Source organism: Sphaerodactylus townsendi, linkage group LG10, assembly GCF_021028975.2.
Source record: "Sphaerodactylus townsendi isolate TG3544 linkage group LG10, MPM_Stown_v2.3, whole genome shotgun sequence".
NCBI lineage: Eukaryota > Metazoa > Chordata > Lepidosauria > Squamata > Sphaerodactylidae > Sphaerodactylus > Sphaerodactylus townsendi.
The window spans coordinates 25,918,029-25,932,921 of record NC_059434.1 but is presented as its reverse complement, the minus strand read 5'-3'; the positions used below and the strand labels follow the sequence as shown (position 1 = coordinate 25,932,921).

The 14,893-nt window shown below is 41.8% G+C and overlaps 1 protein-coding gene across 1 annotated transcript in view; it reads left to right on the top strand.

Moving 5' to 3' along the window:
* Positions 1-14,893, top strand: part of SGCZ (sarcoglycan zeta) — a 704,005-nt gene that overhangs the window by 597,695 nt on the left and 91,417 nt on the right. The window contains exon 4 of the mRNA XM_048510247.1: positions 7,722-7,809. Within this exon, the coding sequence (XP_048366204.1) occupies positions 7,722-7,809 (88 nt within the window). The remainder of the gene's footprint in view (positions 1-7,721; positions 7,810-14,893) is intronic.

Here is a 14,893-nt window from a genome sequence, read left to right as displayed (position 1 = left end):
GTTGCTTTTAAATATGGCTGATATTGCATGCTTCACTGTGTTGCTATTTTCTGCTGATTTTTGTGTTTTTAATGGATTCTTAATACTTTTGTGATATTGCTACAGATCTTCTTAGGGTGTGTTTCTCTACATATGTAAGCCACTTCAAGAGCTATATTTGGGTCGGGAGTTTGTTGGATATGACGAAGTTATTAAGACTAACAACATCAAAGAGCTATTAGGGATTTGATTCTCAAGCTACTCCTTTTAAGCACAAACTAGCTTTTATAGTCAAACAAAGTAAATAAAGTAATTTTACATTTCACCATATATGTTTATTTTTTAAATCCTGTTAAATATTTGTTTCTAACAGTCTTTAATGAGAAACACAATTTTGGTTGTAATCTTTTTTGGGTTGGAATCCACAATCCAGAATTCAGGTCACTGATCCTCTTGGTTCTTCGCTTCTCCTCAGCTATTTCTGATCTTGGTGTCCTTTAGTGTGTGTAGTGGTTAAGAGTGGCAAGTCTAATATAGACAACAGTGTTTTATTCCTGGCTGCTCCACATGAAGCCTGTTGGGTGACCTTGGGCTAGTCACAGTTCTTTCAGAACTCTCTCAGCTCCACCTACCTCACAAAGTGACTGTTGTGGAGAGGGGAAGGGAAGGAGTTCGTAAGCTGCTTTAAGACTCCTTATGGTACAGAAAAGTGGGGTACAAAAAACAACTGTTCTTATTATCTGGGTGGAGAAAAAGCCAAGAAGATGAGGAGAAAGGTGGGAAATCACTCACTCCTTTTTGTGAATGGAGAACCACACCCTTCACCCTCCCCACTTCAGTCTTGCTGATTGTGTTGCTTTTACTCTATATGGGTTCTGTGACCCAGGACTAAACTTCCCTGAATTTGGAGAGAGCTGTTGGGATGAGGAGAAAACTTGGAAAACAGATGATCTCTGTGTGGATCTTGCACAGTCCTTGTGCTGGATCCAGTCTTTTGTTTTCTATGCAATTGGGATGACATTTTCTCCAGAGGAAATATTAGATTAGTAATCATTTACAGGAGATGTGAAATGGTATAGTATAGCCCAGTCTCATCAGATCTTGAAAGCTAAGCTGGGTTGAGGAAAAAATGACCTCTGCTTAAACACTTGCCTTGAAAATCCTGCTGGGGTCACTATAGCATTTTGCACGCATGTGGTCCCTTCGGGGCAAGGATTCATTACCTTTGGGTTAGATTCTCAGTTGTGCACACATTCTCTCTGCTCCCAAACTGATAGTGCTGCAGATGAACAAATCCTCTCTGCTTAAATATTTGCCTTGAAAATCCCACCAGGAGACACAATAGCATTTTGCACACATTTGGTCTTTTCAGGGCAAACATACATAACCTTTGGGTTAGATGCTCAATTGCGCATATATTTTCTCTGCTCCCAAATTGACAGCGTCGTGGAGCAACGAATTCCCACAGTTTCCAAAAATGAGGAAAGTGTGACTTTTCCCCTACCTCTGTAGGGAAAGTGCAGGAGATGGCCATGGGGTCGCTCTACCTTTGGGGTTTCCCCTGCCCAAATTCCACCATTTCACATCAATCAGAAGGATTTGTTTTTTAAAAAAAATAGAATCTGGTGGTCCATCAATGGAGCAAAGGACTGTGCCAGCAAAGTTACTCAGGAAAATATATTTTTTAAAAAAGGGCAGCGGGGAAGGGAAATAGGGAATCAGCAGTAGTTCCACCAGCTCCATCGTGACCCAAAGGACTTTTTAAAAAGCAATGGCAGTGAAGACCTACTGCTAGTAATCCAGCAAAACAATGATAGATCAAAGACTGGGAACACAAAAAGTATCAAAAAAGGGCTTGGTAGGAAGGAACAAAGGCAGCGGTGGGCAGGCAAAATGGTGGATTGGTTGCCTGGGCTAGTGATGCTTTTCAGCACAGTAATCTAATCAAAATGGAAAACCACCTCTGTGAAACACACAGCTGTACCACAAACAATAAGGGTACAAAGGACCTATAAGTTAGCCGAGACTTGACACACACACAAACGTTATTAGAAGTAATGCAACAGTTTTTTAAAAAGGCATGATATAAAGTACTGTATGGCTGTAAATACATCTGCAGTTGTCCACACAGCTGTCTAATTTAATTGTTTCCAGAGACTGAGAGACACGAGGCAGCATCCATATTTCAATCACTGAATCAGATATTCAGCCCTTGTGTGGGTAATGTTCAGATCAGATCTAATTCAAGTGTTTGGACAGAGTTTGTAAAGCAACACTTCCCAAAACTCAGGTAGTAGCAGAGGGGAAATCATCCACACTGAGAAAGCATTTTTGATACCTCAGCCATTCAGTCATTTATTACTACAGCTTCTTTTGCCAGACCAGCAATCACTGGGGCTAATGATCTCCAACAGTCCATAAGGGACATGAAAAATCTAATCAGTGATTAGGATAATATCCCTAGCAGCTGCTTTGGTTTCTATCAAGTCCCCCGATAATGTTCATATTCCCAGCCCAAACTATTGCTTTGAAGAGGATGTCTCCCGAACAGTCATGTCTCTGCATCTGGAAAGATAGACAAGCCAGAAAGTGCCTTTCATCTGCCAAGGCTGCAGGAGGACAAGCTGTTTGACAAACCATTAAATAAGTTGGCTGTAGAAGGAAAGAGACAGGACATGTGACATATGAAACCCTTGACATCCTATCAGCTAGATCACTATGTCTTCAAACTTGCCTATATGCAAATCAGCTGGAGCAAACAGACAACACAGCCTGGAAGCATTTTTTTCTCTGTGAAGAAAGCTCCATGTTGGGGACTCCAAAAACCTACAAAAGGAACCTAGCCATTCCTCATCATTTAATTTTACTTACAGCTCAGTCTTGCTAGTATTATTTAGTCAGAATTGAGGCACATTACATAACTTTCAACTAAGTTTACTAGCAGGGCAGTGCTAAGCAGAGTTTCACCCTTCTGCATTGGATTTAGAAGGCATAAGGATTTCACTGTTTGGATTGCAATCATCCACTCATTTGTTTTGTCCTGATTGTCTCCTCCTCAGCTGTGTGTGTGTGAAAATGGGTGGAGTGGCCGTTTTCCTTCTGTTTTATGGAATGAAAAAAATCAAGAGGAAAGGTGACTCAGGCAAAGGGTTATCAACCTCCAAATGGGACCTGGCATTTTCCTGGTTTTACGACTGGTCTCCAGACTAGAGATCAGTTTGCATGAAGAAAATGACACCTTTAGGGAGTGGATTGTATGGCATTGCATCCCTGCTCCCTTCCCCAAATCCCAGTCTTCCCAAACTCCACCCCTAAATCTCCAGAAATTTTTCAACCTGGAGTTGGCAATTCTATTCAATTCTTTTTGGCTAAAGCAATGAACGTATTGTAGTCATGAGGTTGGAAGGGTTTTATGAAGGTCTGCCCTCTGGAACAAGATGTCTCTGGATGCAGCAGCCCAGTCCATATATCCAAAATACAATGTACCAAACAGGTCTGAATTCCAGTGTCAAGACCAGGGGTAGGGAACCTGCGGCTCTCCAGATGTTCAGGAACTACAATTCCCATCAGCCTCTGTCAGCATGGCCAATTGGCCATGCTGACAGAGGCTGATGGGAATTGTAGTTCCTGAACATCTGGAGAGCCGCAGGTTCCCTGGTCAAGACTATTGCCCCCCTTTAAGCCAAATAGAACAAACAAGGCATTCCGTAAATATAGACTAAAAGCTGCCATGGTGTGTGTGTGTGTGTGTGTGTGTGTGTGTGTGTGTGTGTGTCTGTCTGTCTGTCTGTCTGTCTGTCTGTCTGTCTGTCTGTCTGTCTATTTATTTAAACTTAACCATGGTGGAGAAAGATATCTTCATAGATTCAGTGGTTTTAAGGGAAATGCCCCAGAAGATGGTGCATAAAATAAGGAGAACTGTAGAAAGAACCCTTGGGTTGAACAACATAGTGGCAACTGGGGAAACTCACACATCAAACTGAAGTAGTAAAATGGTAGCGGGAACCAAAATGGGCATCAGTTATATATTCCTAAGAAAACTTATAAACTGCAGGAACAACCAATTTAAAAGTAAGACAAATGGTGGGTTAGATCCAGACTTGGTCTTCTGTTAGGGGAAGCAACTTTCACGGATTCTTCTTCTCTGTTCTAGATGACATCCCATGCTGTTCTCAACCTCTTCCCTCTCAGGCATTGTTTTTCTAGGAGTTTGCTGTTACAGCAGCAGGGAGAAGAAGCGGGAAAGATCTGCTCCATTGGTAGACCTCTGCTTGCTGTCGTTTGGAATTAACCCAATGATATTACACCCATAAGCTAAATGTATTTCTTTGTTCATGTGGAAGTATCACCCATCTCTCCCTGTTCATAGAAGGAAGCTGAAAAATTGTTAAAACGGTGTTTACTAACAAAATTAGTAGTGGTGAAATAGCTGGGGAATCAAGAGAGTATCTGATTAGGTTTAATGATACTTCAAAATCTATTCAGGAACTTCCATGCAGATAATAGAGACCCCAGATAATAGGATGGTCCATGTATTTTTGAAAACATCTGTCCTTCCAGCTTAGGGAGGATTAATGTTGAAATACCACGCCAATACTTGGACTAAGCAAAGCAATAGATCACAGCATACACTGATAAATAGAGCCACTCACCTCGTTGCCTTTGCAGAGTTCAAAACTACGACCAGGTGTGCGAGGATTCCCAGAGCTGCTTCTGTCTGTGGGCCAAATATGATAAAGTATGTGTGGGCAGGTAGCCTACTAGGCATTTTTTTAACCAGCTAAGAACTTTTGTGGGATTTGGTAGGTATCTGAACTTCCAGAAATGTTCTTGGCTTCATCCAGGGGAAGGGAAGATTGGCAGGAAAACATGATGCGGCTCCTGGAATTAATCCTCTGGACTATGTGTGAACCTTGAAAGAACTGCCAAGACTGTTTATTTCTCAAAAAGTTCTTTACCTTGGGTGCTGTGTGGTTTCCGGGCTGCTAGAACACGGCCATACAGCCCGGAAACCACACAGGACCCCAGTGATTCCGGCCGTGAAAGCCTTCGACAGTTCTTTTCCTTTTTTATCTGACCTGAGCAAGCTTATGGGTTCTAGTTGAAAGAGTATAGAGACTCTTTTACCAAATGAAGCACTTCCTCCTTCTCTCCTCTCCCAGTTTCTTCTGGAGGATCAGGATGATTCTATATATACACATAACTATCAATATAAATGAAGATTTTTTCCTGTGTTGAGTGCATAACTACCTCTTGCTACTGCTTGAATAATCTGGCAGTTGTGGGCATGTTAAATTCTACCATAACGTACATGTTTCTGCCTCTTTCTTATTTGCTCTGAACAGTGTGTGGGTGATGCACATCTGTTCTCTCACACATCCGTTCTCTCATTTGCTATTCACATGTACACACATGCTCCCCAGAGTCCATGAGAACTACTTCTCTTTCATATGGTCTCATGCATCTGCAATATTAGGTAGATAACAATTGAGTCAGTTGCATGGATCAGTTCTTCCTGCAAAGGAGCCAGAACCCAGGTGTATTCCTGAGAGCCTGCATGGTGTAATGGCTAGGAGCAGTGGATTCCAATCTGGTGAACTGGGTTTGATTCCCCACTTTTCTACATGGAGCCTTCTAGGTGACCTTGGTCTTATCACAGTTCTCTCTGACCTCACTCAGCCCCACCTATTTCACAAGGTGCCTGTTGTGTGTGGAGTCAGAAGGTGGGAGGTAAGGTAATTGGAAGCTGTTCTGAAATTCCTTTTGGTAGAGAAAACCAAGGTATACAAATCTTCCTTCTTGTGAGTAAATTGCACTTGCTATTATGTCAAATCACGCAGAGAGATAAAGTAAGTGATTGTGGATTCTTTTAAAAAAAAAAACCTTTATTAGGCATAAAACCAGTGCCAGATTGTGGATTCTTAAAAAGACCCTGACCTGAACAACCCAGACTAGCCTGATCTCATCAGATCTCAGAAGCTCAGCAGGCTCAGTCCTGAATAGTAGTTAGATGGGAGACCACCAGGGAAGTGCAGGGTTGCTACACAGAGCCAGACAATGGCAGACCATTTCTTGTCTTCAAAACCCCATGAGTGGTTGCCCTAAGTCAGTTGTGACTTGATGGCAGAGAAACTGAGGCCCCTTCCGCACATGCAAAATAATGCATTTTCAAACCACTTTCACAACTATTTGCAAGTGGATTTTGCTATTCCGCACAGCTTCAAAGAGCACTGAAAGCAGTTTGAAAGTGCATTATTCTGCATGTGCGGAATGAGCCTGAGATACAGAGAGAGAGGCTTCCAGATAAAGCCCAAGTCCCCAAGCCTAAGATATTAGTCCAGATCACCAGACATCATGCTGGCTGCTCCCTTGTTTTTCTGTGAAAACAAAATGAGAGAGATGGACTGCCGGGGTGCCTGGATCACCAGAAATGGTTGCCAAGCATTGACCCATCCTGGGACTTTGATGATGTGAGGGGGGGGGGGGGGATAAATATACAAAAAGCAAACTCCTAATTGGGGAATTGCTCAATATTTGGGGGTGGAGCCTGAGGAGGTTGTGGGTTTTTTGTGGGGGGGATTTCATCTGGGTATAATGCCTTCAGCCATTCTTCAAAGCAGCCTTGTTCCCCAGAGAAATGGATCTCTATAGTTTGGACATTGTTTGTAATTTGGGGTGATCTCCAGCCCTAACTAGAAAGTTGGCAACCCTACCACCAGAGCCAAATCCTTAGTCTCTCCACCTAAGTATCCTTAGTCTCTCCACCCAGCAGCCCTGAACGTGAGAGTTGGCAGATGTCCCCCTCTTGTTGTCTCAAGATGTCATTGCTGTATTAATGTGGTTTTTCTTGCAAAATAGTTCACCTTTGCTATTTAAAGAGGGAGGCAACAGAAAAGATGTAGCCATCTCATCGGGCTCTTATTGGGGAGACACATTTTGCAAAACCACTCACAAGTGGATGACACACTGCTAAATATTTTGCGTATACCAAAACATACACGTGTCACATTTCTGCTAGCAAGCACACAGAAGTGGTTTAGGGCAGAGCAATCAAAATGTGACGATTAATTGCAATACAATTCTTGCTATGTAAATTTTACTGCAGCTTCCTAACAATGAATGCGATAAGCCTGGGGAACTTTTCCACCACACACTTAAAATTTCCAATAATGCAGGTTTTATTTCAGGTAGATGTTTTATTTCAGGTAGACATATTTTTTCAGCAGGAGGAAACCATTCCAGATTATTTTCCTTCAGTGCATGTTCTGCTGCTGAGAATGTGATGCCCCTCCATCCCTTTGCAACCTGATGCCAGGTGGTCAGACAGCTGTAGCCAACTGTTGCTGATTTCTCCTACTCACTTCTTATGTCTTGATGACCGTTATCTAATGTCAGCATTGCCTTCCTGTCAGAAATGTGCCAGAAATAATGGCTCTGGTAGCACATTTAAAAACAAATTAGAGACTTTCAGGAGGGCCTGGGCATGCCATGGCATTCAATGTCTGGCACCAAATTATAATGTCACCCTGCAAGCTTCTTGGTCTCACACAGGGAAGATCAGCTTCCATATTAGCAGTTTCAAAGTAGCTCAGAAATATCTATGTCTGAAATTTAATGTGATTAAAGCTGGTATCAAATGAGACTGTTCTGTTTTGACCAGGCCTCACCATTTTGTGTCAATAGCAGTTATAACTTGACTCTGCCTCTGTACTTTTTCCCTCTCATTTCCTTGTCTTATACAGGATAGCGCTTTGGTCTTACAGTCTGACAGGAATGTTACAGTGAATGCAAGAAATCACCTGGGACAGTTAACGGGACAGCTGACTGTAGGTAAGTCTTTATTCTCTAATGCGTTTTTTTGTGAATAACTTAAATATTGCAAAGATTATTTTCTTCAGATTCATTAGCGCAATAGAGAAAATACCAACAATTTTCCAGTTCAATCTACTTTGAATATCATGACTTAAAGTAAGCAGTAACTTTGGAAGAATCCAGTTCTGCAATGGTAATTTAACCAAAAGGATTTTTTTAGTCCATTTTTCAGGTAAAAAGGGTTTTAAAAAATCTTCTCACATGTCATCCTTTTTCCTCAGGCCAATTAATTTTTAAATTTACAAAACTCTTTTAAACTTTGAATATGGTGAATTGTTAAAAGAGAAATGACATCTGAGAAAATCATTTCCATGTTAATATAGGAGTACTTTATTATAAGAAGGTGGTGTATCTCATGTATGTAAATATGTTATGTGCTTACACACACGCGCGCGCGCACACACACACACACACACACACTCTCATGATGGAAGATATATAAATATATACAGATAGATGCATGCCTGGGCATGATTCTGATAGATAGTGAGAGGAAGGGAAGATTAATTTTTTTCACATGTAATATGAATGCCTTGCTCTTGAAAAATATTTCAATTCATGCTTAGATTGCCTTGTTTATAAGATCCTATGATTATTTGTCTGATATTGAAAGTAGCAGTATTTTAAATTTATTGAAAGACTTGTCCTTTCATAAACTGTGGTCAAAGTAAAACTGTTGATGTTCTGATATCTGTTATCTCACCCAATGTTGGTAAGAGGGTACATAATGGAGCAGACTTAAACAAATAACTAGTTTCCAAAGGGAAGGGTTATTTTGAGTGACTTGTCAATTCCAGGTTTTGCTACTCTTTAGAAAGATTGCTCAAAGAGGCTTGTGACACACGCAGCACAATGATGTCAGGGAAAGGTAGGAACATTCTTAGCTAGTACCCTTTCCAATTGCAGGAACAGTTTCCCATGTTTGAATGTGTCCATATATCCAGTGGAACGTGTCTATGGTTAGAAGGTTTCCACCTGCAGTGTTACATTCTGCTTCTGCCCTCACAATGCAGGGAAATTCTACTCCACTTTGGGCGGCAATGGAAGGGGGAGGTGAAAAACTCTGCAGGGGGAAACCTTTTGTTGAATTCCAGCCATTATCTCCAGTTAAAAAAAACTAGCACAGTAAGGAGTGAGCTGGGATAGAACTTTTCTCTGTGTGCTAGGATGTTAATTGCAAGAGATTTTCGTATGTTTTAAAAAGCATGCCCATCAGAAGTCATATAATCTTCTGTATTACCTCAGAATTCCATCATATCACTCTCACCATCTCCTTTACCTCATGGGGGACTTTTGAATCCTCCATGCAGAATAATGTTCATTCCATACCTGTTACTAATTGACTGCATCATCGGATGACATTTATTTGAACTCCTCTAAGACTGCAGCACTCCTTTTTAATATAAAGTTGTGTGAGGAAGTAATCCTCTTTGAAGGTTTTCTTTCAGTATTAGTATTTCAGATTCAATCTTTCCTCCTGCTCCATCACACAATCGTTTCTCAGGGCTTATTCATTCACAGAAGTGCATTATTCAGTGGTTCAGTACATAAGCCTTTGTACACCCCACTTTCCTCCTCTCATGCACTTCATCTCTAATGTCCTCTTTTGTGGTTAAGCGATGGAATTTCCAACTTAAATTTGAAGGAAAAGCTGGTTCAAATGTAGTAAAACAATAGTTTTCTGCAAAAGAAGGAATTGGAATGCACAGGAGGAGGAGAACCTGTGAGCCCACAGTTTGGCATTCCATATCCTCTGAGATAGCTAGAGGATCTAGTAACAACTTGCACTTATGTATGTATTAAATTTACAGACCTCTCACCTCTGCCTAGGTGGGCTCAGAACAGTTTACAACAGTCCATTTATATGCCAAAATTATGATACAAATAAAATTCCAATACAGATTTGATCGTGATTTTATGATAACCTAAACCAAATAATAAACCCCAGCATGGAGGGGACAATCAGGAAAGGATAAGAATGTAATAGAAGGACAAGGGAAATGAAAAGGAGAAGGAAGGGAAAGGAGGCCAACTGAGATGCAAGCCGTTGCTGCCCTAAACTATAGGCCTGGCAGAACTGCTCCATCTTGCTGGACCCAAACTTTGTTGTTATGGTGCTATCTTTTTAGGTAAACATGTAGATCATGTTACCATCTTGATCCACATTTATGTAGATTAGTGTAGAATTACACTAATTATATTTGTTTTAGAGATGGTAATTGGTTTTATATTGGGTAATACCGTGTTGTTAACCACTCTGAGCCTGCAATGAATGAATGAATGGATGGATGGATGGATGGATGGATGGATGGATGGATGGATGGATGGATGGATGGATGGATGGATGGATGGATGGATGGATGGATGGATGGATGGATGGATGGATGGATGGATGGATGGATGGATGGATTGCAATAAGTCCCTCAGGGCCCTGGTGGACTGCTCTGCTTGTTTGACAGAGCATTCCACCAGGCCAGTGCCAGAGCTGAAAAGGCTCTTATCCAGGCCCTGGTAGATTATTTTTTAAGCCAGAGAACACCAGTAATTTGTGATTTGCCAAAAAACATTGGGAGAACATTCGGAGAGGCAATCTCAGAAATATGAAGGTCTCATAAGTCTCAGAAATATGAAGGTCTCATACTCTTTTGAGCTTTAAAAGTCAGTACCAAAACCTTGAACCTGATACAGTATTCCACCTGGAACCAATGCAGCTGCCAGAGCACTGATTAGAAGTGAGCTGTCCATGGTATCCCTATAAGAACCTTTGCAGTTTCACTTTGCACCAGCAGAAGTTTCCAGAGCAGTCTCAAGGGCAGTTCTGTGTAGAATGACTTGCAGTCGTCTAATTTGAATATTGCATGAATCACTGTGGCTAGGTCAGGACAAGGCAGGCAGAGTACCACTTGCCTAACCTGGAAAAAATGCCATATTTGTGACCTGTGCCTCCATAGAAAGAGAGGCATTCAGGATCACACCCAGGCTCCAGATGGTTGGTGTAGATAACAACTGCACACTGTCAAGAGCCAGGAGCCAGTGTCCTAATCCTGTGTCCCTCTGGGCCAGCCACAATACTTTTGTCTTTAATGGATCATCCATTTCACCATGACCTCCAAAAAACTGACCAATATATCCAGGGCAGCATCCATCTGTCCACTCAACAGCAGATACAGCAGGGTGGCATCAGCACACTGGTAACATCCCAGACCAAACCCCTGACCAACTGGGCAAGAGGCCACATATCGATGTAAATTGCACTGGGGAGAGAATTGTCCTGTGTGGATCTCCATACCCCAATGGTTGTTGCGATGATGTCCACTCCCCTATTGCTTATGAAGCCTAACTCTGCATAGGATTGAAATGTAAATAGTTGTCACAGAATGGACTCCACAAATAAGATCTCCAGATCACCTTTAGCAGCAAGATTTTCATGGGAACCATTCAAATGTTCAGCTGTGAGTCTACAAATCTTCAACCAATGAGATGAGTGTGCATGTGTAAACCAGCCTTCTCTTAATTTATAGAGTTTTATTGTTCAGCAGTACAATTTGTGATCAACAAAGTTTTTGTTTTGCACATTTCATATTGATTAGGGTATTATAGTTCGCAGTAGTTCATTCAGGGCTGTGACTTGAAGTTGCAAGTATCTGACAACCAACTCTGGACAGTTAAGAAAAGAAAAACCATCAAGCTTAATTATTGTACAAAAATAGTAACCTGCTAAACATATATTGTGCAGGGAAGTTTTTTATTTAATATTCAGGGTCAATTGTTGTGGCTCATAATGATTTCCAGTATAAATCATCTGATATCAAGCCGGTATATTCTTTTCTACACTGTTATTGTACCAGATCAGTCACCATCATTTTTCAGCTTTACCAAAACAACATCCTTTAAGAGTGCGTGACAGACCAACTTTAAGGCCACAGTTTTTAGTTATTAAATCTGTTAATGTAATTGGTTTGTTTAAAGTTTGTTTAAAGTTCCCCAGCTAGGTAGATTACAGACTTTAAAAATCCAAAACTGTGGTCAGTGGGCAAGTTTTTAGAAGAGCGATTTTGTTTCTCACAGAGGACAAAAAGTCTTTTCTAAGATGGAAATGATGTGGAATCAAGTCCTGGAAACAGCTATTTCCCCATTCTCCATTTCTCCAATTTAAACTTCCCTCCCACTATATGTAATTAGTCCCAGATAGGTAAGAAGATAGTCACCTTGTCTTTATTGGTCTTCTTTTTCCACCAGTACTAGATTAGAGTAAGTAGAATAAGTACCAGGGCTCACTGCTGCCCAGGGTGGAGGTAGTGATTGGAAAATAGCCCAGGCAGTGAGATTTAACACTCACCCAGCACTGTAAAAATTGTAAAAAATCACCATCACCATGATTGCTTTTTAGGATTAAAAAAAGTCAAATGATCTGGACAAATGAGCTGTTATATATGCAAAAGTCAAATGATCTATTATATATGCATGAAAGCCAACACAGATGTAGTGGTTGAGTTGGAACTGAGAAACCCAGGGCGTTCGCACACATTTGGTCTCGGAGTCAAATGAACATTACCCTCAGGTCAGATACTCAATTGTGCACATTTTCCAGCCACAGAATCAGAGAAGCCCCACAATTTCCAGAAGTGAGGAAAGCACAATCCCCCCCACCACCACCATCACCACCTGCACAGGGAAAGTGGAGAACACCAGTGTACATTTTTCTCCACTCAGCTTTTGTTCTCCAACTCGCCTTTCCCCACCCATGGAAGAGCAGTTCTCCCACCATTTCTGGGAGATCGGTGGGGTGTCTCCTTTTTTTAAAAAAAATCAAAACATTAAGAATTTTAAGACACTGAAATGGTGAAACAGTGTCTTAAAAAAAGAAAGAAAAGAGGTGGCAAACAACTTCCCAACCTGGAAACAAAGGGCCAGGGGAAAGGGTGACTCTGTCCAGGAGAAGCAGCAAGGCACCATCTTGTGTATAAACTAGGAAATGCAGGGAGACCCTGAGCAAGAGCAGAGAGCCTCCCGGCAGACGGCGAGTGCATGAAGGGCCCCACATTAAAATTTCCATTATGCCATGGAAGTTTGTGGGGGGCCTTGGCTCTGGTCTGTTTCTTTCTTTCCCCTCAGTTTAACCCACCTCATCGAATTCTTGTTGTGAGGATAAAATGGAGGCAATAATGTTGCAAGTTACTTGGGGTCCCCACAGAAGAAACCCCTGAAATACAAATTAACCATCGAATTTCCTCCATTTATTTTGAAGAGCTTGTTGACTCGTTTTTTTATGACAATTAATTGAGAACGGGTCATGTTAGTCTGTATAAAATTAAGTGAAAAAAATGCAGTTGATTAAAAAAATGAATCTTCAAGGGATTTTCTGAATGTTATTTTTATTCACACTTCTTGATGCAAGGCAATGTGATATACAAAGACAGACCATCTGTTTTGATTGGCCTCCACAGTCATGTCAAAGGTAACCAGGCAGGCTAGCAGATACAAATGGGCAGAAATTAAGCCAACACCTGTTCCAGCCATATTGCACTTGCCAGTGCATTTCAGGAACACGCTTCGAGTTGCTCCTGGTCAATGTATTATTTAAACTTTTAGCTTCAGCACTGTGTAAAGTTAGGTTTCCGCTGGCACTCAGCAGCATTTGATGCAGGAAAGTGATCTGAAATTCTGGTCATTGACATGGCAGCTTGTAGATCTGCTGTATAAACGGAGGCATGCCTGTGAGGGCCCAGTGACATGCTTGATATGGTATTTGAGCTTAATAGTGTAAATATTTCAAATGCCCTGAAGAAACATATGTTCTTGGGATAGTCATGACTGCGAACACCTGTGAATGATTTAATTAGTCTACACATTTGGTACAGATTGCAAGACGTGCCTCATCACTTCATGATTAAAATATATTTGCATTCCATTTGACTTTCAAGTTTTGGTGAAAGCTCATCAAGTTAATAGTTAAAAAGGTGATGGCCTTAAATTGTGTCAGACCACAGACTCACGGAGGGTCGTGTGATCAGTGGTAATTCCAGGGAACCTCCACATTCAAAGGAAGTACATCTGTGAATACCAGTGCTAGGAGACAATATCAGAGGGAGACTGGTTTCTATGCCCCGTGCATTGACTCTCTAAGAAGAAGAAGGCTTACAAATTTCTGCCCTTCCTCTCCCCACAACAGACATGCTGTGAGGCAGGTGGGCTGAGAAAGTTTTGCCAGAACTGTGACTAGCCCAGGCTGCATGTGGAGGAGCAGGGAATCAACCCCAGTTCTCCAGATAAGAGTTTGTCTACTCTTAACCTCTATACCATGCTGCTATCTAAGGCAAAAGATAGACCATGGGATTATGGACTAGATGGACCACTGGTCTAATCCAGCAGAGTTCTCTGCCCTGGGCACAACCAGTCATGCCTCCTTCCCAATTACATACTGTCTGCAAATCAGAAGTTGTGAGGCAGTGTGGTATAATGATGATAGTGTTCATTTAGACATGGGGAGACCATGATACAAAATTTCTGTGTAGTCATGATGTTCTCTGGATCATCATGGCACCATCAATCTCAGCCTGACCTACCTACCAGGATGGTTATGATGATAAAAGGAAGGAGCAGATAAGCGAGATGCTGTCTTGGGTTTCCTGGAGTCTGAGTCAGTCTAAGGTGGTTTGCTGTTTGGAAATGCAAGCTGCCTGTTACTTGGCAGCCCAATTTGAGGGACAAGGTGGGGGGTTGGTAGAGAAGCAGCCAGGGATTGTGCTGCTTCGCTGCTTACAAAGAGTCACCCAGAGTTGTGGGCACCAGGGGAGAAAGAAGAACTCCTTTCTCCTCCAGGAAAGCCCCTAGTGCCGTGGTGGTGAACCTTTGGCACTCCAGATGTTATGGACTACAATTCCCATCAGCCCCTGTCAGCATGGCCAATTTGCCATGCTGGCAGGGGCTGATGGGAATTGTAGTCCATAACATCTGGAGTGCCAAAGGTTCACCACCACTGCCCTAGTGAAAAATGACCTATGCCACCTGGTGAATAATTTACATCGCTAAAGGTAATCCT